Source organism: Trachymyrmex septentrionalis, unplaced genomic scaffold (assembly GCF_001594115.1).
Source record: "Trachymyrmex septentrionalis isolate Tsep2-gDNA-1 unplaced genomic scaffold, Tsep1.0 scaffold21, whole genome shotgun sequence".
In the NCBI taxonomy this organism is placed as follows: domain Eukaryota; kingdom Metazoa; phylum Arthropoda; class Insecta; order Hymenoptera; family Formicidae; genus Trachymyrmex; species Trachymyrmex septentrionalis.
The window spans coordinates 779,392-805,805 of NW_017305288.1; the positions used below are offsets into that span (position 1 = coordinate 779,392).

General features: G+C 33.6%; 4 protein-coding genes across 6 annotated transcripts in view; 1 reads left to right on the forward strand and 3 right to left on the reverse strand.

Moving 5' to 3' along the window:
- LOC108748075 (mucin-5AC) overlaps nt 1–4,049 on the reverse strand; it is a 19,569-nt gene extending 15,520 nt beyond the window's left edge. Inside the window, exon 1 of the mRNA XM_018486070.1 lies at nt 3,680–4,049. Within this exon, the coding sequence (XP_018341572.1) occupies nt 3,680–3,776 (97 nt within the window). The 5' untranslated portion in view covers nt 3,777–4,049. The remainder of the gene's footprint in view (nt 1–3,679) is intronic.
- A 4,151-nt stretch (nt 4,050–8,200) lies between these two features.
- On the reverse strand, nt 8,201–18,225 carry LOC108748082 (transcription elongation regulator 1). Of its 2 annotated transcripts, none has more exons than XM_018486081.1 (18): nt 17,861–18,225; nt 17,055–17,301; nt 16,888–16,977; nt 16,518–16,709; nt 15,859–16,111; nt 15,528–15,746; nt 15,210–15,413; nt 14,802–15,072; nt 14,481–14,713; nt 14,239–14,399; nt 13,870–14,078; nt 13,622–13,772; nt 9,729–10,175; nt 9,438–9,647; nt 9,085–9,351; nt 8,920–8,997; nt 8,622–8,845; nt 8,201–8,521 (listed from the first exon to the last, which is right to left on the reverse strand). In XM_018486081.1, exons 1-18 carry the CDS (start codon nt 18,019–18,021, stop codon nt 8,518–8,520), a joined length of 3,621 nt encoding a protein of 1,206 aa, XP_018341583.1. In that variant the 5' UTR covers nt 18,022–18,225; the 3' UTR covers nt 8,201–8,517. The 2 variants fall into 2 exon arrangements, with proteins under 2 accessions (XP_018341583.1, XP_018341582.1); XM_018486080.1 differs by having other exon boundaries at nt 17,055–17,313.
- Nucleotides 18,226–19,886: 1,661 nt separating this feature from the next.
- Nucleotides 19,887–21,625, reverse strand: LOC108748020 (transcription elongation factor B polypeptide 2-like). Of its 2 annotated transcripts, none has more exons than XM_018485967.1 (4): nt 21,450–21,625; nt 20,758–20,812; nt 20,522–20,672; nt 19,887–20,381 (listed from the first exon to the last, which is right to left on the reverse strand). In XM_018485967.1, the coding sequence occupies exons 2-4, from the start codon at nt 20,758–20,760 to the stop codon at nt 20,011–20,013; spliced, it is 525 nt and encodes a 174-aa protein (XP_018341469.1). In that variant the 5' UTR covers nt 20,761–20,812; nt 21,450–21,625; the 3' UTR covers nt 19,887–20,010. The 2 variants fall into 2 exon arrangements, with proteins under 2 accessions (XP_018341469.1, XP_018341470.1); XM_018485968.1 differs by lacking the exon at nt 21,450–21,625 and adding an exon at nt 21,060–21,094.
- A 334-nt stretch (nt 21,626–21,959) lies between these two features.
- Nucleotides 21,960–24,692, forward strand: LOC108748012 (DNA polymerase delta small subunit-like). Its single transcript, XM_018485957.1, has 7 exons — nt 21,960–21,984; nt 22,624–22,851; nt 22,983–23,284; nt 23,347–23,557; nt 23,630–23,864; nt 24,161–24,453; nt 24,549–24,692. The coding sequence occupies exons 2-7, from the start codon at nt 22,635–22,637 to the stop codon at nt 24,665–24,667; spliced, it is 1,377 nt and encodes a 458-aa protein (XP_018341459.1). The 5' UTR covers nt 21,960–21,984; nt 22,624–22,634; the 3' UTR covers nt 24,668–24,692.
- Nucleotides 24,693–26,414: the final 1,722 nt, after the last annotated feature.

Sequence of the window (26,414 nt, forward strand, 5' to 3'; positions counted from 1 at the left end):
TGTATTTTTTTTTTTTTCAGTGCACCAATAAAAAATTTGCCCCAAAATTATATTCGACCGCCATTATGCGCAATGAAACATTGTATTCTTACATCATGATTCCATCCAGCTCGAATTATACGCGAATTTTCTTCTCATCGTGTCCAATCGCGTATCTATCTGCCATATCGCGGACCAACCCATTAGGGTTCTAAACGTGGAAGGCCGTTCATTGGCATCGGCCCTTACCGTCGAAATTCCTACGACCTTTGGCGCCACTCGAAACGCCCTTGAGATGAATAAAGATGAAGGAAAAGGGGGACGGGAGAGGCGAGAAGGAATGCGAGGAGAGTGAAAAGGAACTTCGCTCGACGACACTCCGTCCGAATGACGCAGGGACTATTTTGGGATCGCGAATTCGAATAACAGATTAGGAGGACCCATCGGTCGTTTCACTTTCTGCATCGGAAATTTTCGAATGGGCAAAAGTTTCTTCGACCTTCCCGAAGAAGTCTTCGCACGCCGCGAGAAATTTCATTGAAGTCACGTGCGAGGGACTTTCACGGATTAATGCCTCGTCGTAGTTATCGATTGCCGATGGTTCTACAAAAATCAAAAGGTAGCGACTCTTGACTCTTCGAGATAATTATTTAATTTTAATAATACGAATTTTTTCTCTGCTCTTTTTAGTATCAAAAATATATCAAACATTACTATCGGCGTTCGGCCGGGTAGATTAAAAAGATGCATCTTCGTTGCTTTTTAGTGTTGTATTAAATTATATTAACAATCTCTTTACAGCTTAATCATTCGTATTTCGAACAAGATCGTCAATGAATTGTGTACGTTCTCGATGAGAAAAAAATTGTTTTCTTCGCTAAATTTCAAAAAATAATCTGCAGACGTCCAACCATCGAAAGATGAGAAGTTACCGACATATGTCTAGCGACAGATAGCTTCTGCGAAATAATAATCAATTTCAGATTCAGCCAATTGCCGAGAGACAATGCAGTGCTTACAAATTGTGCAAATTTACGAGACCTTAATGTCTATAACAGCGTCTAACAGCGCACGTTCACATTCACCTCAGAATGCAAGTAATGACGCGCGTTTCTCGCACGTCCGTGCGTAACACGGCGCGATTGTTCGACAATCATTTGCCAATCCGTCGTGTTCGCGTGCGTCCGACGATAAGCGTAACAATGGCGAACAAAGACAAGGTTGCGAAGAATGGCCGCCGCCCGCTTGGTATTACAAATCGCGAGGAGGGAATCTGTTCGACAAGGGCGGAGCGCAATAATCCGTCGTCCATTAGACCCCGACAATAAGGCCCTGAGTCCGAGGAGACCCGCTATCGCCACTTCGCAACCGTATCGCAATTCTATTGTGTCGTGAATCGCGCTACCACTACCTCGGAATTACGTAGCGCGGGCAAACATCGCGGTCGGCTCGTGACCGCCGACCATTATCCGCGCGCGAACGACGTTCCGTTTCGCGGTTGTGGAAAAGGGATATTTTCGAATGGCTACAAGCCATGGTTCAGTCCGTCGCAGATCGAAGGAACATTGAATCGATGTACCCATACAAAAGTTGCTTTATATAAATATACTTAAATGCAATGGCATAATATAATTTATATTAGGTTAAGTAAAAAGTCATCGCGTTTTTTTAAAAGACATCTATCTGTAAAAACCGCAATTACTTTCTTACCAACAATATAAATATATCTTGATAGAGCAAAGTTTCAGCTTTAAAAATCTCTTTTTTAAATTATACGATACGACAATTTTTAATGGAGTTATGAGCAATTAAAGTCAAAATAATTCTTTTATTTAATCCGCGGTAACTCAGTAATCAAAAGTCGTAGGAATATTAAAAAAAAAAAAACGATTTTGTAGGGAAAGTATCAAGCTTTCACGATAGGTAATCGAAAATTTTCTCAAATTCGTTTTGGACACGTTACAAATCCACAAAGTGAGAAGAAAATTTTTCGTCTTTTTCAGCTCGTAGTTTTTGGTATGTAAAAATTATCAAACTCATATAAACTTAAAAAATGTGATAAGCTTTTAAAAGTAGAGATTTCAAGCTTTAAAACCCTTTTTTTAAATTTGAATTTCATTCATTATTGACGAAGATATTGTATATACAACTTTGAGCTAAAAAATACGCGATGACTTTTTACTCAACCTAATATAATTAACTTTGAAGCAATGCATGTATACTCTATTAAATAATGTGACAATGTCATTTTTGAACATTCAATTCGTTCAAAATATTTATTATGCTTTTTATCGCTTTGCTAATTTTATGTGCATGGTAGCTTTTAGTATACACTAATCTGGTATAACGCCGTAAATGATCGAGTTCGTTTTAAGACTCCTGGCATCGTGCATTTCGTAAGAGATGCGGGGGTGTCTGGACAGATTCTATCGCGTCATTTCCTGACGATAACTTCTCCAATTAATGTAGAATCCGTTTTTCTTCAATTATAACGATTTAATGATTTTTAGGCAATTAGTCATTGGAGATGAGAAGATCCTAAATTTTAGGATCGGAAGCTGTATTAGATAGTATAATCTAGTTTTGATTGAGCTTTGAAAAAGCGGACTTTGATAGAATTTTTACATGAGAAAATTTACAATGGACAATAATTTTCCTCGATGTATCCACGCCGAAGAAGGATCGGCGTTAAACTATTCTAACCATCTGTCATTCAAGTATAATGAAGTAAAAGTAGGACATGCCGCATAAGTATGAACAATACGTAGCATCAGCGGATTTTGAGATACCGGTTCTTTAATCCTGATATAAGTTTTTTTCAGTTTGAATCAACGGACGTACGAATTTACAAATCCTCAAACATTCTAAGTTTTATATTAGCGCATAAAAAATACACGTTCGCGCGAACTTTGGAGATCCATCGCATTAACGAAATTCGTAGATTCGCGGCTGAAATATAAGCTCACGCATTTATTCGTAACTTTATACAGAAAAAGAGGTTTCGCTGAAATATCTAAGAATTTAGCTAAATACAGATCTGAAAATAATTTTATTGGATCATTAGAATAATCATATAACTTTCTACGATGCCTAAATGTTAATGCTGCGAAAAGTGTATCTTACATAATTGTTTTGATGATAAATAAAATTATTTTCATATCTAGTTAAATTTTTACATATTTGAGCAAAACTTCTATGAATAACGAACAAAAGAATTCGAGGGGACCATGAAAATATCGTACAGTAGAGATTGAAAAATATATTAATGTTTGGCCTTGGTTCCCAATTAATCTCGATCGCGGCAAGAAAAATTCATGCGTGTCAATCTTTCCCAACAATCATAGATTATCCGAGTCACGCCAAAACTCCTAATCCACTGATCAATGCGCGGTACATTCCAGCGAGGGGAACCGTGGCGAACGTTCAGATCTTGCGTGCAAAGTTCCGAAACCGCCGTGGCCGGCCAGTCTCCGTGATCCCGCCGTCTCGTTGGTGCCCGTCACTCGTGCCCTCCCCAGATAAATATCCTTCGCGTTCACCAAGAAGCGTACCCATGAAAGGTTTGCAAGCGTATCGTAATCCCACAGCGCACTCTGACAAGCGGAACGCGAAGCGAACGCGGGTGCTTTAAAGTCGTGCTTGGCGCTGCCAGAAGCAGCCAGAAGTTTCCTAGCGCAGAGATCCTCCCTCGTGAACTTACCCTCTTGGTGACCGGTGGTGACGAGCGCGCAGACCAGCAGCAGGCGCAGGAGGAGGACCCGGCCACGCGAGACCGCTCCTCGTCGGCACCTCGGCATGTCTCTACCTCGGCCTCTTCGCGATGCTCGTGGACCTCGTCCCCGACGAGTGTTTGCACACGGCGGATGTCCAACGGGTCACTCGCAGCTCATCGCGCAATCAAGGGCCACCCAACCGGTCCCCATTCGACGCGGGTGTCGCGTCGGCGGGATTCGCGGTCCAGCAGAACGTGAGGACTGTCAGTGCCGTTAGCTGCACGCGGAAAGGATCATCGCTGTCAAGCCAAAGAACGGCGCGTTCGTACGCGAGCGCGACGCGCTTGTCACTGGCCAGGCGAACGCGGGTAGAGCGGGTAGAAAGCAAAATCCGACTTTCACTTAGTCGAGGCGCGAGCGAGCTCGAGGCGGAGCTGGCACGTCGAGGCCGCCAGGATCCACCGTCCCTTCCAACAGTTCCAACGGCTGTGGATCCCTCCTCCGCCTCCGCCGTTGCCTCTTCGGCAAAATCGATGGATCTTGCCTGCTGGTGCATTTTGGCGTTCGTGAAAATCATCGGGGGTACAGAATCGACAGTACAATCGATAAGCAAAGAGGGATAACTACGGGCTGCGGCACACCTGCTGATGACGCCTTTAACGCCTCGCCGGAATCGCACAAGAAAATGCGAGTTCGGTTATTATTATTCTGTATCGAGTCGCCTTTCCATTTGCATGACTTTTAGCGATGCTACGTGCCGAGGCTAGAATTAACTCGAGTCGGCAACTGCAATATGATAAAATGGAAAATACAGAAGAATTGAAAAATATGTAAAGCTGATAATTGTCAAAATATTGTTCTGTATATTTTGATATTTGAAATTATTTAGAGCCATAAACATATATTTAAATCAATTTCTAATTTTAATTTTATTGCGCGATCTAATTATATGGATCACTTGTAAGTTACTTTTTTGTTCTGGCACATATTACAAAGATTTTTTTATCTTGGTACATAGAAAGAAACTTTGTATTTTTTCATGTTTACTTTTCTCATCTTTCTCTACTTATCAATTCACTGAAACACAATTAAATTGTCATAATGATATAAATTAAATGGAAAGTAGATGCGAGAAGTCGACTGGATGGTAAGCACCTCATCATTTTTCACAATAATGATTCATGAAACATCTTAAGAATACCACAAAAAGATGTTTCATTATTTTATAATTGCAAGATTTTTATGTTTAGAAGAAAGAAAGTATTTTAATGATAGACTAAGTCATTTAGTCTCGATTTTAGAATTAATTCTTGAATAAATTTTCTATTTCACAAATTAATTTTATCAATAATTCAGTATTTTTATATATATTAGGTTAAGTAAAAAGTCATCGCGTTTTTTTAAAAGACATCTATCAGTAAAAACCGCAATTACTTTCTTACCAACAATATAAATATATCTTGATAGAGTAAAGTTTCAGCTTTAAAAATCTCTTTTTTAAATTATACGATACGACAATTTTTAATGGAGTTATGAGCAATTAAAGTCAAAATAATTCTTTTATTTAATCCGCGATAACTCAGTAATCAAAAGTCGTAGGAATATTTAAAAAAAACGATTTTGTAGGGAAAGTATCAAGCTTTCACGATAGGTAATCGAAAATTTTCTCAAATTCGTTTTGGACACGTTACAAATCCACAAAGTGAGAAGAAAATTTTTCGTCTTTTTCAGCTCGTAGTTTTTGGTATGTAAAAATTATCAAACTCATATAAACTTAAAAAATGTGATAAGCTTTTAAAAGTAGAGATTTCAAGCTTTAAAACCCTTTTTTTAAATTTGAATTTCATTCATTATTGACGAAGATATTGTATATACAACTTTGAGCTAAAAAATACGCGATGACTTTTTACTCAACCTAATATATATACAGAGGTAGATTTTGCTGTCTATATTTTTGACTTTTTAAATCTCGTAAAAATGTGAGTCGGCACTTAATTATCACGATGCACACTCGTGCATACAGATATCGCCAACTGGTATGAATAAGATCACCTTGTTAGCACCAACCGTTCACCTTGATTTTTCAATTGTAGAAGCAAGTCTCCCAAATGGTCCTCATAATCGACGATCGCCACGAAGGCAGACATGTTACGAGATCGTTGTTTTCTTAATTGAACGAACAGCTGAGCGAATTCTCAAATTCTATAGCGAAGATAATTCATGCTTTCTTGTAAGTTCCGTAAATGTTATATATCACATAATTTTTTTCGCGACAGGTCGTTTTTACTCCACAAATCTCCTGTAACAAAGACACTTTTAAAGAGAAAAAGATTCCAATGTGCAAAAGAAGCTGTAAAGATCTATAAAAACGGACTTTACAACACAGCTCGCACTCCACAAGTCTCGATCGTACTAATAATAGGAAACATTGCTGTAATAATCTATCTAATCGATCGCGTTACTCGTACGATGAGAAATACGACTCGACCGAGTCGGGGAATCGGATTTCAGGGTCTCCCACGGCACTTCCTCGACCTCCGAGCAGGCCTTTGCAAAAATCTGCTCTCTCAAGTCCATCCTGTTACCCCACCCGTTCGTTAACCCTCACCGGTCGCGCCTGACCTTTACCGGGTCCTGCTTGGAACTTCGAACGATTGATTCACATCCGGACAGACACGAAAGCAAAAAAGCACAGCAAGGTCGGGAGAACCGGGAGAAAGTCGGTGGCATAGCGTGACGTAATTCGATCGATGATGATCGCTCCGGTATCTTCCCGATGACAGTGTACGCGCTCGATGTGATTAAATCTGAAATCCGTTTCCACTGTTGTCGTGGAAGATCATTTGCGCAAGATTTTAGTTTTCCCGATATAATTAGGAACTTTCTCTTATATAATTTCCCTAATTATATTATATTATATAATTCCCTTGATATCCCCCCTAATTATGTTATCAAGCCGTGAGATTCGCCTCTAATCGCGGTTCAGTGAGAATTATATACCCTCATAAATATTGAAAAATAATATTGAAAATATTTCTTTTTTATTTAAAAAAAAATTGAAAAATGATTTCAGACGCTAACGCTCGACAAATATCTACGGTGCTTACACAAATGCACAATAAAAACGAGCATTTCCTAAAAATAAAAGAAACAATTCAAAAATTCTCTTTCCTCTCGCGGTATTCTGAATATTTTATTATATATGCAAAAGATTTGCTTTCCACGAGTGCTGCTGCATCTTTGCCGAGCACGTAGGCTGGATGTTAAAATTTCATAAGGATTCCGTGAGAATCCCAAAGTGAGAATCTGCTCAATTGTTTGGTGCCCGAGTTCCTAGTGACGTAACGCTCGGCTACGTAGGACTTCACCGGTTTAGTTTACCAATTTATATTCTTACCGCGATAGCAGGAAGTGCAACGCGCCGTTGTGTATCGTAACGGTATAGCGCGAGGGACAATGTAATGTAGATATTTGCTGGTGTTTATTAGGCAACGATACCTGTCGATAGCTATTCCAATAAACATATATAAAACATTATCGTGAACTCATAAGAAAATTCCTAAAGCTATAAAATTGTATGTAGGAATTAGAAGAAAGCGTGTATAATGTGCGATCGAATTTGACGTATTTGTAATTGAGACGACGTATAAAGAAAAAAAGGTATAAATGACTTACGTAAGAAATGGAAGTTATAATTATCTTGAAATTAAATACGTCAATGTTGAAGAAATTTCTTGCTTCTAATATAAAAAAGATATTTATTATTATATTAGTAACAGCATTTAACTTGCCATTATTTTACTTAACGTTACTTAGAATGTTTTTTTAATTCTATATTCGGATTTGGAATGTATGCATTATTGAAAAATTAAGAGATATATAATTTTCTGTTAATGCTTACTCACTTTTAAGTAACGATTTATTCTTTATAATTATTTTCTATCGTTCAATCGGTTCAATGATGCTTCGAAATATCAATGAGTGAGTCTGTCGTGAAATCATCATTTCATATTCAGCATTGAACTCTCCGATATTAAAATCTCTAATATTCAAGCATTAAAATCACCGAGATTTCCATCTTGATCATCATCAGACATATATTTGAAGCGGCGAGCCGAAGTTATGTTAACAACGCCATCTAAGACATATTATAGGAACTAACGATGAAGTTTACTATTTCATGATCAAGTTAATTCCTACAAAAATAATGTAAAATTATTTCGTAAAAAAAGTATTACAATAAAAACTTTTAGTATAAATTAAAGTAACATCTTTATTGTTGACTGATCATGCTAACGAAAAAAAATTCTATCTTTAATTCTATATCGTTAATTTTTATCTTTTATCAATTTTTTACAAACTTGATTTGTTGTGCTGGAATTGTTTTTTTATATTTATGTTTGTCTTTATATAAAAAAAAACAATGCGTTTTGACCAATATAACATCCTAAACAAGATATTAAATTAAATTATAATTTGTAAGTTGAAGGATAACATCAAGAGCGGGATTAATATATATATAAACATAAAAGCATATAGAATACATTATTGCATTGTAAATTAATTATTTTACACGGGTTTACCGACATTCTGTGAAGGATTTCATTTAATATTAATCAACAGTAATATATATGCTTGTGCTACATATCTCACAATGCAATACAATCTCAATTGTGTAGAATTGGCATTCATTAAATTTTATTGAATCCTATACAGGCGATAAATTCGTGTGTAAAGTAATTCAATTTAACTACAGCTATAAATTCATTCATTTTTGTTACTGTTATGTGTCATATGGGTACCGCATTTCGATGTAGATCATTCTTTAACTGAAACAGAAATAGATGTTTAATACAAAATGATATTTCGAGTTTTGTTTAAGAGAACAAAACAAAGTTTTGTTATCTTTGTTTTACGTTTTAAATTTACTTTGTAGTTGATCTTCTCGATGGTTCTGAAGCAGTAGGAGGTGGCGGAGGACCTCTGCGTGCTAATTCTTCCAGATAGCCCATTAATAATCGTGTCCGTTCAGCGGCTGTAGCCTCAAGCACAAGAAATCGACGATCTTTTCTAAGAATTTCTTCGATCTCTGCTAGATGTGAGCTATTCTCTTGAACTTTTTTGTACGTTTTGTCAGTGATCAGTTTTGTTTCCTGAAAATCGCAATTTTTTTACTAACAATCACAATGGGATTTTAAAAGATATATTGCAAGTTAATTAAACGCACCTGTAAGAGCTCCCTGAAATCGGCTTTGGCAGCGACAAGTTTGTCCTTAATATATTCCTTAAATTCTTTCTCGCATTTCTAAAACAATAAAAAATATATATATAGAATAAGTAAATTCTAAATTTTTTTACTTTTATATTTAATTTTAAATTAATGATTACATACTCGATCACTAGAAGAAAATTTCAAGTATCTAGGATCATCTTTTAAAGACTTCTTAATATCTTTCCAAGATGCCGTTAATTCAGTTGACGCGCCTACTTCGTCGAGTAATTCCCGAAATTTATCGCGCTTTTTACGGCCTAATTGTTCAATGTGTTCGTTAAACAAACGTTCTTTTTCCTCGCGATCTAAACTTTCCGCCAACTCCCACCTATGGTCCTTCCTCAATTGTCGTTTCGCTTCTCTCCAAGCTAGATCGCCATTTCTTACCTGAAATTGAGACAAATTCAAGATATTGTAATCAGAGATATCAATAATTCTCATAGAACATTTTGTGACTGAAGCTATATACATACCAAATCAGCAAGAAGAGCGCTGAAATGTTGAACCGCCTCTGTGTGGCGATGATGTTGTCTTTCCTTATCCCTATCGCGAAGATGTGTAGCTAAAGTCCTTTGCACTTCCCTTTCTCTTTCTCTAAGACTAACTTCCGCTCGTCTTTCACGGTCCCTTTTTTGTTTCTCACGGTCTTCCTCCGAATCGGAATGGTCATCTCCCTCTTCCTTCTAAAAAAAAAATAAGAAAAAGTAAAGCAAAAAGTATACAAAAAAATCTATAAAACCGATAGACAGAAATCGTTTACATACATCATTTTCCTTTTTAATGTTTTTGTCGTCGCTTTCTTCAATTTCTCCGCTCTCTTTTTCTATCACCGTCTCTTTTTTCTCCTTCTCGCTTTCCTCCATGGGGACATCGTTTTTTCGTTGCTTTTTTTCCCTTGTATTATCTTTATCAGCTTTGTCCTTGCTGGACTTTGTTTCTTTACCTTTATCCGAATCCTTACGATCTCTGTCCTTCTTGTCCGTCTTGTGATCTTTCTCTCTGTGCCGATGGTCTTTGTCTTTCTCCTTTTCCTTTTTCCGCTCATCCTTCAGCAGGCGAACGTAATCTCTAAACCAATCTTCCCGCGTGCTTGCCGACTCTACGACTCTGTATCTCCAATCCGTTTCCAACTTTTTCTTGCAATCGCTCCAATGCGAATGCCTGTCGATGTCTTTGTGCTCACGTAGCATCGTAAAGAATTCCTTTTTTACCTGAAACGCATTTAACATAAGAGTTTTCATAGCTGAAAAACAATTACTGCTTGCTTACTATTAAACAATTCTTTTGCTTTTAAGATCAAATCTTTCTTGGTTCTCTTATATCATGCACGCTTTAATGATATTTTCAACCAATTATTACACGCTCAGCCACATTACAATCACTTTTATAAATATTATGATATAATGATTTGTAATGTGGACCAAACTATTTCAACTTGCAAACCTTTTAAATGGTTTTCAAACTATATTTCGTTAGGGGTAGAAGAAATAGTCATTCGTGTTCGTTCATATCAGGAGGTTTCACAACGTTAAGGACTCTATTTGTCGAATTTTTTTTATGAACTAAGCTGGTCATTTTTTAGCTGAAAAAAATTATTAACTCATTATTCCTGTAAAAATGATTATTATGATTATCGTCATCATTAAATGTACAGTATTTTTTATTCGATTACATTAAATAATACATAATTAACTTAAACTTTAATTTTTAAGAATCATATTCATATATCTCATACACACAACATACTGCCATTTAATGATGACTGAGTGTGTAAGGTAAGTAAATGTTTAACTGCCGTCCTTGCTGAAACGAAAAAATATGGTTAGTACATTATCATTAACTTCGAAAACACTAGAAGCTCGCAGCCGTCCAAATTACGAAACGAGTTTCTATCTAATTTCTCTTTTTCTCCTACTCACTATATTCTAAAATACCTCTCGAAGAACCCACAATTTTAGCAACAGCGTCACGTATTTCATAGCACATCACACCGTTTACAAAAATTGTAACATATAATTATTCTCTTGATAATTTTCTTGATGATTTTTTTTTGTAAAAATAACATAACAGATAGATTATTAAAATAATATTTACTCAAATGTTATTAAAATAAAGTACATCTCTCTTTCTCCTAAGCCTCGATACTTTTAGTTCGTAATACTGAAAGCATTAAACGAACAAAATTATATACGATAGACAAATATCTTTAAATTGTCTGATCTACACAAAATATATGAAATTAAGAATTATCCCATAAAATAGCTTTCTTTTTAATGTTCCCATTGCGTAATTTGTAAACGACCGAAATGATTTATATTCTTTGTTGTATTAAAAAGGATATTTAGATAATATTATTTATAAATAAAATAATCGAGAGATGATTACAGCTCTCAGACACTGGCACTTTTCGTCTTCAAACATATACAATATATAACATTCATTACTCGGATCCTATAAAAAATTTTAAGGTACTAAGAAGTTTGTTTTACACAATTAAAATTTACTTCTTTATCTCATTTTATAACTGAAATTAATATAAAACTTCACTTGCATTATTATTATTAGAACAAAAATAGTTAAAGCAAATTTATGAAAATGTTAATCATTCTATGTATAATAATTTCACATTATAAATCTGTACTATAATTTCTTTTTGTATCCTCTAAAATGCATCACATGATAAAGTTAATTTTATATACATATATTATTGCCGACAACAAGAACACCGTTTATATCTTAAAGTCGACTTAAAATTACTTGAGAGTACTATATATTTTTACACATCAAATTTGATGTATCATGTATTGACATAAGAACAATAGAAAAAATATGATTTTAAGATAACAATTCGTTGCTTTTTATGAATATGAACTTTATCTAACTACAACTTGACCTATTTACATAAGTTTTTAACAATATTAATATGCAGAAGTAATGTTCGAGCAATTATTATTCAAAAATAAAATAAAAAATCAAATAAATAGTTCCTTATGTCGTTGGTGGATTTGTTTTTATGTCCATACATTTAAATGTAAATTCTATGGTAGCATTAGAGAGAATTGAATCTTTATATTTCTTAAATCGGAATATATAATCTCTCTGAGAAACTGTTTTGCGAACTAATGCTACCTCGGGCTTTTGTATACCCTTTTTTCCTTTCAAATAAATTAATGTGAAATCTTTTTTTTTTTTTTTCAAATTTGACTCTGGGGAAAAGTTAATCTTTTGAAGTAACGAGGATTACGAGTAATATACAAATACCGAGTTTGTTCATTCTCATGACACTCTGCTTTGAAGTAAAGAATGCGGCGCGCGAGGGTGTGCCAGAGTGACCCGCAGAGAAGGTGGGAATGGTAGATGACATCATCCATGCCACCAACCAGCTTCAGTACCACGCCACTCCACATACGGAACCTGTCCTGCCTGCATCCTGACTGAAGTGGAGAGTTCAGAACACATAAGTATATAAGGAAGCGTCACATACTAAGATTTTATTCTCTACATCTCCCATCTTAGAGCTACAAAAACTTTTCGATTTCGATCGAGCAAATCTACTGGAGTAGAGAATTATTATTAGAGAAATATCTCCTGGTATATGTGTTCTTCAGCCGTTATAATTTTAGGAATTCATACTATCTTACAAGTGGAACAAAATAATAACATACCTATGAAACCTGAAAGAAATTAATTAATTATCGCTGTAAAAACATAAACTCCATTAAACATTACTAAATATATCCTTTCCTATATAGAATTAAAACGCTTTGCATATCTATTCTTAATTTGATTCTTATGCTATCGCGCATTGCAAAGCTTCGCTTAATAAGGTGAAGTAATTCTTCAATTGAAAAATTAATGAAATAATATAATTATATATAAACATAGAAGCAAGTGCTGAATAATAAATATATATTCAGCCCATGCGCAACTTATCGCGGATGTAGTTGTGTATTATATTTACATGCTGCTTTAAATATTCTTCGAGCAGCATTTCTGAAGTAATTCACTATAAATGAACGGCATCTGTCTGGAATGGAAGGAGAAAGGTTTGTTTGATAGGAATAAATGTAGGAAACGTGGTTTATGATGTTCTTCTTATAATACAAAAGACTTTTAGACACACTTATAGATAAAAGAAAAATAAGTTTACATAAATATCAAGTATTTGATAAAGTAACTTTAAGTATATGATCAATATATATTGAAGTAAAAGAAATATTTTTACAAGTTTTCAAATTCACAAATAATATGAAAAGCAATATATGTGTATAATATTACTTAATATAAATTCAAAACTTTCGTAAGCAGATAAAAATGAAATTTTGTAATAAAAAAAATTGGACAAATTAAATATTAGTCTAATATTTGTTTAATGAGTGTTAAAACCAAAATAATTTATTATTTCAGAGAATATCTCAAATTATTTATAATCAATATTGAAAGATACTAATATACCTAAATCCTCCATATTTATTAAACATACACGTCTTATGAAATCTTGGATGAGGAAAATGTTGCTAGAATGTATATCTTACTTGTATCGATGTTAAAAATATTTATAATTATTTGTATTAAAATACATGGTCCTGAAAAAATATTTGTTGCATTGCCACACAATGCGCGCGCACGTTGAATAATGTAAATAAAATAAAAATACCTGTTCTCGTTTCGCTGTTTTTTCCTCTTTCTCCTTCTTTCGCACTTCCAGAAGATATTCGTTGAAAAGGCTTTCTCGTTCGCGCATCTTTTCTACATTCTTAAATCGTTCATCCCTTCCGTGTTTTTGAGCAAAATCGCTAAATGATGATCTACAAAAATTCAAATACAGCATAGAAAAAATAAATATAGAAATATTTTCTATAGAAACAAACAAAAAACGGAAAAATGCTTTCTTTGTGTACGTACTTTCCATGAAGTCCTGCCTCTTCTAAAAGCTTCTGGAATTGTTCTTTTCGTTCTTTCATCTTATTCCTCTTTTCTCGCCTTTCTTCTTCCGCTCTCTCCTTTACGTATTTCTCGAAGACCTGTTTCCTTTCCTTTGACGTTAGAAGTAAATAGCGCGGATCAAATACTATTTTATGAAGTTCTTTTTCCCAAGTACTGAATGCAGATACCTAAAAACATAATAATTCAGTTGCTTTCGATAGATATACGAAATTGATTGAAGTTTGAAGATTATAAATAAAAGAGTGAAATGGACTTTAATCCATTTCGGGAGCAATAAATTAAAAGTACCATTATAGTCTGTATAAATAAGTGATAATAGTAACTTACATCTTTCTCTGCAAGCATATCTCTGAATGATTTGATCCTCGTTTCCAATGGAACTATCGCCCTCTCCCTGGCTGCTCTCACTTCGGCCTCTATCGCAGCTTCCTTACCGATGTCGATGGTTTTTTTTCCTTCCTTCTCTTCCTCTTCCTTGATGGGTGTGGCTGAAAGAAAATACGGAATTTATATATATATATATAAAATAAATGCAATCATGTAGTACTTAATTTTAGAATAACAATTACTTTTGGTATCTTCATGTTTTATCTTTTTGGCTGGCGTAGGCTGATCATCATCACTGCTTTCGCTGGTATCCGACTGACGTGCTGGTTTCGTAGCACCAACTGCATCTGGTGGCGTTGAGATCATCTTGTCCACATCCTGACGGCCAACGAGATCATCAGGCCTTTCCCAAACTGATATCCTCGAAGAAGGATTGTAGAAAAATACTCGTCCGTCTCCCGTCCAAACGACGCACCTTTACATATGAATATATTTGCTAGTTCATGTAAATATACATAAAAAATATAAATAGCAATATAAAAAACAAATATTTCTAAGTATACCATGGAGTTCCAGGCACTGGCGTACTAGAAATTGGTCTAGATTTGTCTTGAGGTTTTGCAGGTTCCTTTGTAGTATTTTCCTCTTTCTTCGGTTTAGCGCTATCAGCATCTTTCGTACTATCTTTGGTTTCGTGAATGTTCTCTGACGGCTTTTCTTGTTTGCTAGGTTCAACCGTAGTACTATTGTTGGTAACGACAGTAGTTGTAACAGCAGTACTGGTAGGAACAGCACTTGCTTCTTCATTTTTCTGCCGTAATGTTAATTTCGCATCTAACAAAATTAAATTTTAGAATACATCATTGGATTCAAGATATAAATTACGAAATAATTATACAATATTAAAAATTTTTTAATATCTACGTTAGTTATTTTGCTTTATTGTTTTAAAGAAATTATTTATTACATACTTTCTAGATCTTTCAAAGATTGTGGTTTTTCCCATACTGATTCTCCTGCTTTACTGTTGTAGTAATAAAATCTGCCGTCTGGTGCACGATGTTCGGTCCAAACCATAGCAGCTGCTACTAATTCAGAATCAAGTTGTGCTAGTATAGCAGGATCTTCAGCAGGTGTTTGAGGTGTCATTACACCATGAGGCATTTGTGGCATACCTAAAAAAGAATGTAGGTAGATTCTATATTTAATCTATTTATAAACTATACAAATATTTCCTTTTTTTTTCATCATTCATAAGATATCTTTTTCATTTGCGTATTTTATATTACCCCAATTTGTTTGTGGTGGTCCATAACCGCCAAAAGGTTGGAAACCAGGCGGTGGCATCCCGAAGGGCGTCGCTCCGAATTGCGTTGTAATCGGATTACCAAACTGATTTGGCATTCTATGCTGCATAGGGATCATATTTGGTGGCGGTTGCATTATGTTCGTATTTACCGCTGGTGTATTTATTGGTGGTGTATTGGTAACTGTTGTGGGTGCTGTGCCTAACATTTCAAAATTTCTCTTAATGACAATATTTTAAGATAAATTTAAAAAACTTAAGTGTTAAAATAAATACATAATGCTCAAAAATATTTTCAAAATAAATCAAATTACCATTTGATTGATTTGTTTCAGATGTTTGATTACTGACATCTGGTGCGTCATTTAATGTAGGTGGTGGTCCGGTGCCAGGAGGTGCCGTACTTAATTGATTAATAGCATCTGCATTTATATTATTAGAAGACGATTGTTCACCGCCTTGAGAGATTCTGTTTTCACTAATCTTGGTCGGTGTACTACTTGACGGAGTAGGTGTGGTAGAACGTGTTGCCGCTTGTTTTGATGCGCCATGTACTAACTGTTCCAACTGCAAAATCATGAGACACTTTGTTAAAAATTGTTCTGAATGAATCGTTTCAAATCTTATTTAAACGAACAAAATAAACTTTTAATTTTATACGACAAACAAGTAAACTTACCTTTGTTATAACATTGCTAATTGTCAATTTTTTGAAATATGATTCTTTTATTTATACTTCGTTCCCTTGGCTGTATTTTACCCGCGTAAAAATATATATCAATAAGTAAAATATATTAATAAAACTATTGGCAAAATAAGAAAAAAATACAAAAGATAATAAATATAATTTTATCGATATTGAAAAAAATGTACGACCCAGATATATAATCACGATCAAGGTCAATAAAAAAGTAAGATTATTTGCAAAAATAGCATTAATTAAAAATACAAATCAAAACTCGCATTTATTTACCTGATCTTGTACCATGACCTTTACATTTGGTCCCTCTGGCTTAGTCCATGTGGTATCTCTTGTACGAATATTATAATAATACGACTTGCCATCAGCCGCTTTCGTCTCTACCCATACTTCTCCATTGAGATCTAGACCTGGAATGTTTGCTTGCTGTTGTGCTTGTTGAGGTGGCTGCTGTTGTCCTGGAATCTATGGCATACATTTCATTATTTCAGGAAAATATTCTTAAATGCTTTTTATCATTCATTTCTTCAAAAACAAGCATATAAATGACCTATTATATGCTACCTACAAATTACATTACCAAAAACAGGTAAAGAATAATATTGGCAATTAAAGAGTAAATTTTTCATTACACGTAACTTACGCTGTTCATGTTAGGTGGCCCCATTCCAGGAGGTGGTCCATATGGACCTGGTCCTGCACCCATGGGGCCATTCATCATATGTGGTGGTGGCTAAAGCAATAATTAGATTTTTGAATTAGAAATCGATATTTATAAATGCATAATTATTAAGAGATTCAATAATATACCATTCCTGGAGGTCCCATCAAGTTTGGCGGTCCCATGAAATTAGGAGGTCCCATTGGTCCCCAGCTGGGATCAAACGGTGGTGGTCCTCGAAATCTTGGTCCTGCTGGACCAGGCGGACAATTTGGTCTTGGTGGAGCTTCGAAAGGAAAGCCATTGTTTGCTCCACGGAACATTGGCCCCCGTGGTCCAAATCCTCTTCCTCTAAACCTTGGGGACCCACCTCTCATAGGGAAATCAAACCCACCTCTGCCACGACCCCTTAAATTATTTTTATATGTTGTGACTAGATATCTTAGCGTTCTACCATGCCACTTAGAGGAAGGAAGATCAGAAGTAGCTTTCCGAATCTTACTTGACTCTTAAGAAAAACAAAAAGAAATGCTCCGCTCCACACGCTGCGGATCTGATCTGCTCGCGTCAGGCACCACGCATATTCGCGCAGTAACGCTTCTATGAAGAAGTACTACAAAGTTGCTTGTAAAAAGATCATAGCATTAATTAATTAAATCCCGCGCGAAGACGCGAGGGGCCTTCGCGCGAGCCGGTGTGTCGGTCCAAAAATAAAATTAAAAAAACCCGACATTCTTTGTGAATCATCTGCAAGGACTAGAGTGGAAACACACGATAGAATCGGGACGCTGTCAACTCTTGAATATCAGATAGGATAGATTAGATGAAAACAAAACGAGAAGAGAAAAGCATGCAAGGCTGAGGGAAAGTATAAAAGAAAAAATGCGGACAACACCGTGAAAAGATCGCCGCTCGCGGAGCCGGAATACGCGACGCGACGCGTCGCGATACGTACCGAAAGCCGCCTCGGCCGCGCGGCATAAAGTGCCTGTAATCATCGCCCTCATAGCTGTACTCCTCCGTCTCCTCCATTGCCTCGTCATTATGCTCTTGCTCGTTGGCGGAGGTAGACTCGGTAGCCGCGATCGCGGCCGGCTGCTCGCTGTTCGCGTCCATCTCTCGGCAGAAGAATTTCGACAAAAGTGGAAAACAACGGAGAGATCAACAAACACGCTGGGCACGTCACGACGGAGAAGCCCTGTCTCACACGCCCATTCGCTATCGCTTCACTCGTTATCAATCCCTCTGGCTGATCTTCGTCTGGCGCAGGAAAAAAAACGCTGCGGACAAATTACTATTCTACGCGGATACGAGCCGTAAACACGTCGTTGCAAACCACTGCAAACACACGCGAATTCCCCTAAACACGCCGGCGTGGCAAGCGGGTTCCTAAAGCCCGCATCGTCGACTTTATCTATTGAGAACCTCGCTCATTGGTCATTGGGGTTTGTTCCGTTGATCCCGTGGTGTAGGAACAGGAGTGGAGGAAATGAGATGGCAGATTGAATTTTTCAAACTCGGTCTAGTGTTTTTCGCTTCTTGAGAAATCAAGCCATGTTTGAGAGCGTAACTTGTATTTTGTAAACCACTACGAAGAGAGCAAGAGAGTCAAAATAATATCAATTTGATGTCATATTGATCGATTATTGATCAAATTTATATCAGTTTTTATAAAGGTCTATCATAATTTAATCAGTATAACATTATTTTGACTTTCCAATTGTTTTCCTTGAACACGAGCGTTTACGCCATTCATCATGATAATCATGATTAGTTGCTGATAGAGTTTTGAATATTAATATTTAGATATCTAGATGTTATTATTAATCACGTTACAAGTGATTACAACAGTAATTATTTGTTACTAAAAGCTTTGGCATTCAGAAAAAAAATGTGAGAAGAAAAAAGAAGAAAAAGTGGAATAAATTTCCATGAAATAATAATATATATTTTAATGAGAAAAAAGTAAATATAAAAATATATTATATAAAATATTAACCGTATTATAAAAAGTGCCATACTATTTATATTTACTAATATTATGATTTAAAAAGTATTTTTTTCTTTTCTAGATATGAAGTATGTAATGTGAATTTTGTCATCAGATTTCAATTATAATGAACAGTACTCTTAATTAACATTGACAAGTTTTGTGACTGTATTTATATAAAGTTATATGTAATCTAATATGAACACAATTAATCGCTGAGCTCACATTATGTGCAGAGACTTCTACTCTGTAATCCTTAACAATAGTATCGATGTTGTTATATTGAATCTGTTCACGTTGTTTGAAATCTTCAAAAATTTTTGTATGTAAAACTAAATATATTAGGTATTAAAGAAAAAAAAGAAAAGATTTTGAATGCAAAAAGTCCACAAACAATGCAAACAAACTATTATATATATTATCGTTGCATAGTTTTGTATAGGTCCATTTTTGTTCTTGTTGAGAGTGTAAAACTCTCTGTCTCCAAAAATATCAAACATATATCTCTAATATCTAATCAGAATTTGACAATTTGACTACACAAATTTTCATCTATTTCAATTTCTAAGGAATTAAAATAAATAGAAATAAATTCATGTTCATTTCGGAATGCAAAATTTTTCAAATACTGGGATATATAAGCTCTGTTTTTTTGCTGAACGGTTTACTTTTAGAACTTAAAGTGAAATAGATATATGTTTGATATTTTTGGAGACAGAAGTTTTACACTCTTATATTTAAGAAAAAACTGCTTAATGACAATATAACAACTCAAATAGCACAGCAATGCTTAAAAAAGCGCTTGTGTGTTTATTAATAAATATATAATTAAAAATATTGTTGTATATTTATTGTATGATGAATTGAAGGAATTTTAATTTTTATACACTTTTTTTAGTACTTTCTTAATGCTTTATAGACGATAGATAAGTTACTTGATAATATTGATACTATCGTTAAAAATTACAAAATAGGAGCTTGTAGTGTGTTTTTATATAGTACATTTATTATACTACGATACAGTATACTATGGTTATTATAATATAGTTTTCTCACTTTGTATTATGTGGAACTTCAACTGAACACAAAACATAATTCATTGATGCAATGTCATATCATTTTATTTTTATTTTCAATGTTGCGGGTCTTCTATTTGTAGAAGGAGCATCTTTTTTTACCCGAAATTCTTCCAGCATTTTCGCATACTTTTCATTATAGGCAACACATTTTTCCAAATCATCATCATTTGGAGGCATTGGCCAGTCTGCGTTAGAGTATGGTGTTACTTCGAGATTTTCAAACGAACCATCCTCTTGTCGTACAGCTAATCCAATTATCGCAGGATTCGTTACCACTGCCGTTAATGAAGTCAATCCACATTGAAATAATTGTGTAGAATCGGATAATTCCTTATATTCGTCAAGATGATCATTGTTTAGAAACATGATAAGTAGCCGTTGATCTTGTGGCTGTACTTTAAATATAGCTGCAAAATGTATATATTCATCTCAATATTAATGTGTTTATTGAAGTAAAAATCGTGTAATTCATCACACTAATATATCAAGAAAATGTTTCTGCCATTATGTCTCTGCCTATTAATTTTTGAGATATCACACTTCTTACGTAGAATCATTTCCTTCAGCTTAATAACTTGAGTACTTTCCGGCACATCGAGGTATAAAGTCGTCTTTTTCCGTCTAATTACCAAATATACTTTATTTTTACTAAGTATATCACATATTTCTTTGTGTGTTTTGTTATTGCTTAAGACCTCCTATAAAGATATTCTTAGAGATTAATTGATTTGGAAATGAAATGTATTTGGTAATCAAATAAAGTAAAATGGATTAGAAACTTACCATTGAAGCTAATTTTATATACTTAATAAAGCTAAAATCAATCAATATATTCTTCCTAGAACAATAATAGAGATCTATATAGAGAACTATGTTTATCAACAGGTTAACAATGTTGACAAATTCAGTCATTACCATTTGTGTATGCTTTTGAGATAAACATCGTACATACTCCTTAACAATAATATTATAATCTTTATAATAAAGATTTAAAACTTTATATATATATAGTTAAATTTTTATATATTCAGCTATGAATATATAAAAGTGAATTTAATATAAATATGAAATGAATCCTTACTTACTTTAATAAAACATCATTCTTTCTTTATTCCTTTTCTTATTCTTCCGTCATATTTTATGAATGTTTTCGCTTTTGAAATCGAACATTCTCGTTTCGATTAAAAAAAAAAACCTAAACACGCCATTTGAAAATCTTTCGTTCCAACTATGGAATATGTACGATGTTTTAAAGATATCAACGTAGCTAAGAAATCTCTCGAGATAATTTTACATAATTTTGATTTATGTAAAAGAAACAAATTTACATTCACGTAAAACATTAACTTGAAAACGGTAATATAATTATACAAGTGTTTTCTCTGCACGTGCCGCATCGGAAAAACTTGAACGAATCGAATTACCTTTTCTTGAATTTATTCAACGTTGTGTAATTTTCAAATATCATTAATTACCTTCACAATATTTTATAATCCTTCAGAACGCAGCTGCGAGAAAAGGAATCTCGCGAAAATATATGTAGAATAAATATGCAAAACTCGTAGAAAACAAATTATTAACTGAAATTATTGGAACTGCTAACACTTTAAGAACAACACGACTACCAATTGACTATCCTGTATGAGGAAAGAAAGTCAAGTCTGAACTAAACCGAGATTCATTGTCGCGCGTCCATCGATCCCAAATGCGCAATTTACAAAGAATAAACTGTAGTGGAACAAATTTTAGAATGGTAGTAAAAAATTCAATCTTAAATTTAAAATCGTCAAAAAATTGTACAATCTATTAAAATGTAATCTATTATTTACGATCTATTAAAATCGTACAGTACAGAAATATATAGATATTTATATAGACATTTCATTGGTTGGACGAAATCTTAAGGCCAGACTTGTTTAAAATCGAACTGTGAAATATCGCCCTTATGTTTATGTAGCCTCTTTAATACACGTATAAAGGTAAAAAAAGGCGGGAAAGACGTCTCACGTGGTATGTGATATCATTTGCTTATATTTAAATAAATATCGTATGCATTTCTAAGTGCTATCAAATAATACGAATAAATATTGAAAATATCAAGAAACATAAGCCTTTAACATCTACAGAGAATAACGAAAACAATGAAAAAGAGATACGGGTAGAAAGGTTAGAATTGAATGTAAGATACGTAGACGAAATATGGAGAATGTAATCGCAGGAAATAATTTATAATACTCAGTTTCATTTACGTATCTTACACTATATAAATGGTATTGCAAACGATGTTTGTATAAATTTTTATTTCATCGGATATGTGGCGAATACGTTCTTAAGAGAAAACAATACAACACAGGTTTTCGAGGGGTATCTTGGGAATGTCTCTGTGTTGTATAGGAATTGTTGAAGAGTAATTAAATGCAATTAGAAGATTAAATATATCTTTTAGTACTTATTGAATTTGTTTACAATTTTAATATATCACAAATGCACAATAATATAAATACATAGATTGGAGCACATTATTGTGTTGAATCAAAATGATCTGAATGTAAGGTTTAAGATAATTAAATGTTCTTTTTATTGTATATAAGATATTTTTATTAATAATATGTACAGTATGTGAAATTCTTTTTATTGTATATAAAATAGATTTGTTAATAATGGTGCACACAACTGATGAATCCATTAAAAACCTGCCTTCAAAATTGGGAAATAAAAATTCACAAGAATTTAAAAGACAGGATGTACAATATGAAGACTTGTCCATTGATTTTGATAGTAAATCGATTGATTTCTCCAGGCAATTCTGTAGCATATACGCAGTGAGATTGGCAGAGTTGAGAGAGACATTAATACCACGAGTTGTTGCAAAATGGGGTGAGCTTTATGTACTGCTGATATTTAATAAAATTCTACTTGATTAAATTAAGATTTTTATACACAAATATTTTGTGATTTTCAATATAAAATCAAGTAAATAAAAATTTTATCGTCTATATTTTTTTCAGGAAATGTTCAAATAGTAAAGTTGGCAGAATTGGAAGATTTTGAAAGACAAGAATGCGTGATAATTGGTACACTCTATAAACATCAAAAGTGTAAGCCATCAATATTACATGAATTAAGCGAAGATCATCAACTCACATTGTCTGAACCAAAATCAAACTACTGCTCAGAAAAGGATCAACTTTTCTTGGAAGATGAGATGCTGCGCATCAAATTAGTGATCGAAGATGCAGATTTAAAGAATTATGTCACAGGTGTTGTATGTGCCATTTTAGGTCACAAAGACAAGAACGGCAGCTTTGAGGTATGTAAGTGGATTAAAATTAAAACATATATACATATACATATATATGATATTTTATCCAGATCAAAGAATGGTGTTTTCCTGGTTGCGTGCCTAGAAGTTTACCTGCACAGCCAAAGTCCAAAGGAAAGCTGGTATTCTTATCTGGACTTGACTTGGCAAATACTTCAACGAACTTATCGTTAAATCTTTTAACCGAATGGATATGTGGGATGGCGGGAGAAGCAGTGGTGCAAGAGGATGCCACTGACATTGTTCGAGTTATCATTGCTGGTACATCGGATTTTTAATGTCTTTAATAATCGTATTCATTTTCATGCTTTAGTATTACTGAATTCTACATAGGTAATTCGGTCAAAACTGTCACTAAGACAAATACTTTAATGGGACACGCCGAAGGAAAGGCACAAGACGCCGCTATAACGAAGGAAGTCGCTAGTGCAACGACACTTGCAGATTCATTTCTCTACGAAATAGCAAAATGTTGTTGCATTATTGTAATGCCAGGTCAACACGATCCCACCAACGCAATGTTGCCACAGAGACCACTTCATCCATGCATACTACCATTAACGTCTAGGTATTGTACAAATATATATATCGATTACAGTCTAGATATATATTTCAACTTCTCAATTAAGATTATAATTCTTTAGAGTTACTTGAAAATTTTTGTCTATTTTTTTATAGCAAAGAAATATACATGATTTTAGTCGCTTTTGCAATTTATTTATATAAAGACTTTGGCAGTATTACAATAATTTGAAATCAACAATAATATAAAATTAATTTTTTATACATTTTTACGGATATATGACTTTCCGTCCTAAATCCAAGTATAAATAGTTCTGATAGAAATAATACGATATTTTTCAGATTTCAAAGCTTTAAAAGTGCGACTAATCCGTGGATCGGTAAAATCGCTGAACGTATAATAATGGGCAGCAGTGGACAGCCTATTGAAGATATTATAAAAGCAACCGGTGAGACAGATATTTCTCCTTTAGATTGGTTGGAAAAAACGCTGCTTTGGAAGCACATGTGTCCGACTGCACCAGACACATTACCAGTATATCCTTATTCTGTAAAAGATCCATTTATCATAAATTATTGTCCGGATATATACTTTGTGGGCAACACAGATAAATTTGAAACAAAACTGTGGAAAGGTAATTTAATATTATAGAAGAGATAAATACTATATTAAAAAATTAATATTTCCTTATATTTATAATATTAATTAAAATGCATTTAACACTTGTAGGTGAAGAAAATCAGATGATTAGACTAATTTGTATTCCAAAGTTTTCCTCTACACATATTGCAGTTATGGTAGATATAGAAACTTTAGATACTGAATTTATTTGTTTTGGAACTGAATGAATGCATATATTTGAATAAATTCACAATTTATACAAGACAATTAGATAAAAATAGATAATTTAATTATACGTGACATTTTTTTCACTGACCGATTATATCACTGCTGTTAATCTATATTTTTGCATATTTATTATATTACATTTTGAAATTTATTATAAAAAAAATTTAAAAATAAAAATTTTATATTTTGATAATTCTACATTTAATAGTAGATATTCTTTGGTTGCGTCTTATGCGTATACAATTGTGTCAAAACGTTGTATCTTCTCTATAATTATTTATCAATTAAGCTAATGCAAGTCGAAAAATGAAGTGAAACTTAAAAGATACAGAATTGGATTAAACTGTCAAAATTTGTTTTGTGATGTTAATCATTGTTACAATCGAGAAATATGCTGAAGATAGATAAGTAATAATCACGAAATGTTTGCATGAGAATTTGCATATTGTAAAAGAAAGAACAATTGGATTAAACTGTTAAAATTTGTTTTGTGACGTTAATCATTGTTACAATCGAGAAATGCTGAAGATAGATAAGTAATAATCACGAAATGTTTGCATGAGAATTTGCATATTGTAAAAGAAAGAACAATTTCTGTTGTCACCTATTTTTATTTGCACACATCTCGTAAAAGTGATATACAAAATTGAAACGCATGCGACTTTTAAGAATTCGTAGACATTTTGCCTGGTTATAAAACTTTTAATACGAAAGAAAATACATGTAGTATCACAGACTATTAGAAAATTGCGAAATCACAGTGACACAAGACTTTATTTATATGAACGCTTAAATTAACAAGTGAATATATACTTCACAAATTATACCAATGATAACATAACAGTCAAAATACAGAGCATCCGAATTTAACTAATAACACATTTTTAATATTAGTAATTTCTACATCAAATTTCACACGCTATGTCAAGAATATCTTTTTTATGATACATAAATTTACAATTTCTCTTTTATAATTTTATTTTTTATAACGTTATCCTTACCTGTGTGTATAATGTAATAGTAATATCTTAAGACACGACTCGGTCATATACGAAAATTAAAACAGGATTATCTTAATTCTAAAAAAAAAATCTATGCTTAAAGAAACTGATTTTGACTGTTACATAAATTACGTTTGCGAAATTAAGTGCAAAAGTTACGTTACGGACAATGTACAGGGATTTAAATACAAGTTTTGATATAAGTAAAACTGTAACGTACATTAAGCATTTGTAATATTAACATTTCTTGTAGAATATGTCACGCAGACTGCGATATAGTCTTTTTCACAAAATAGAAAAAGCATGTATATATTGGAAGGTACACAGTGCTACAGAACAATTCGATTGGCACTTTTATTTAAAGTGAAGAGCTTCGATCGCAAACATAAATATAGTTTTGTACAAAACCGCTCAATTTGTCATGAGATTCCACTTCTTTCAGAGAATTAATACTATTTACTATTTGTGTAACAGAGCAAAAAATCAATAATGCATATCCTAAACGTAATATGATGTTAAAGTTCTAATGCTTTGGCCAAAATAGCAATACTTAAAAAAAAATAATAATTAATTAAGGTTTTTCCATTAATTTAAGCAGAGAGAATGAAGTTATAAAATTTATATTTATAATACACTTTACAGGTTCATAATTAACTTAAGGTGCAATGTTACATGACCGATAGGTATATATAACAATTGACAGGTAGCTTCTGCATATATATATGTATATATATATGTATATATA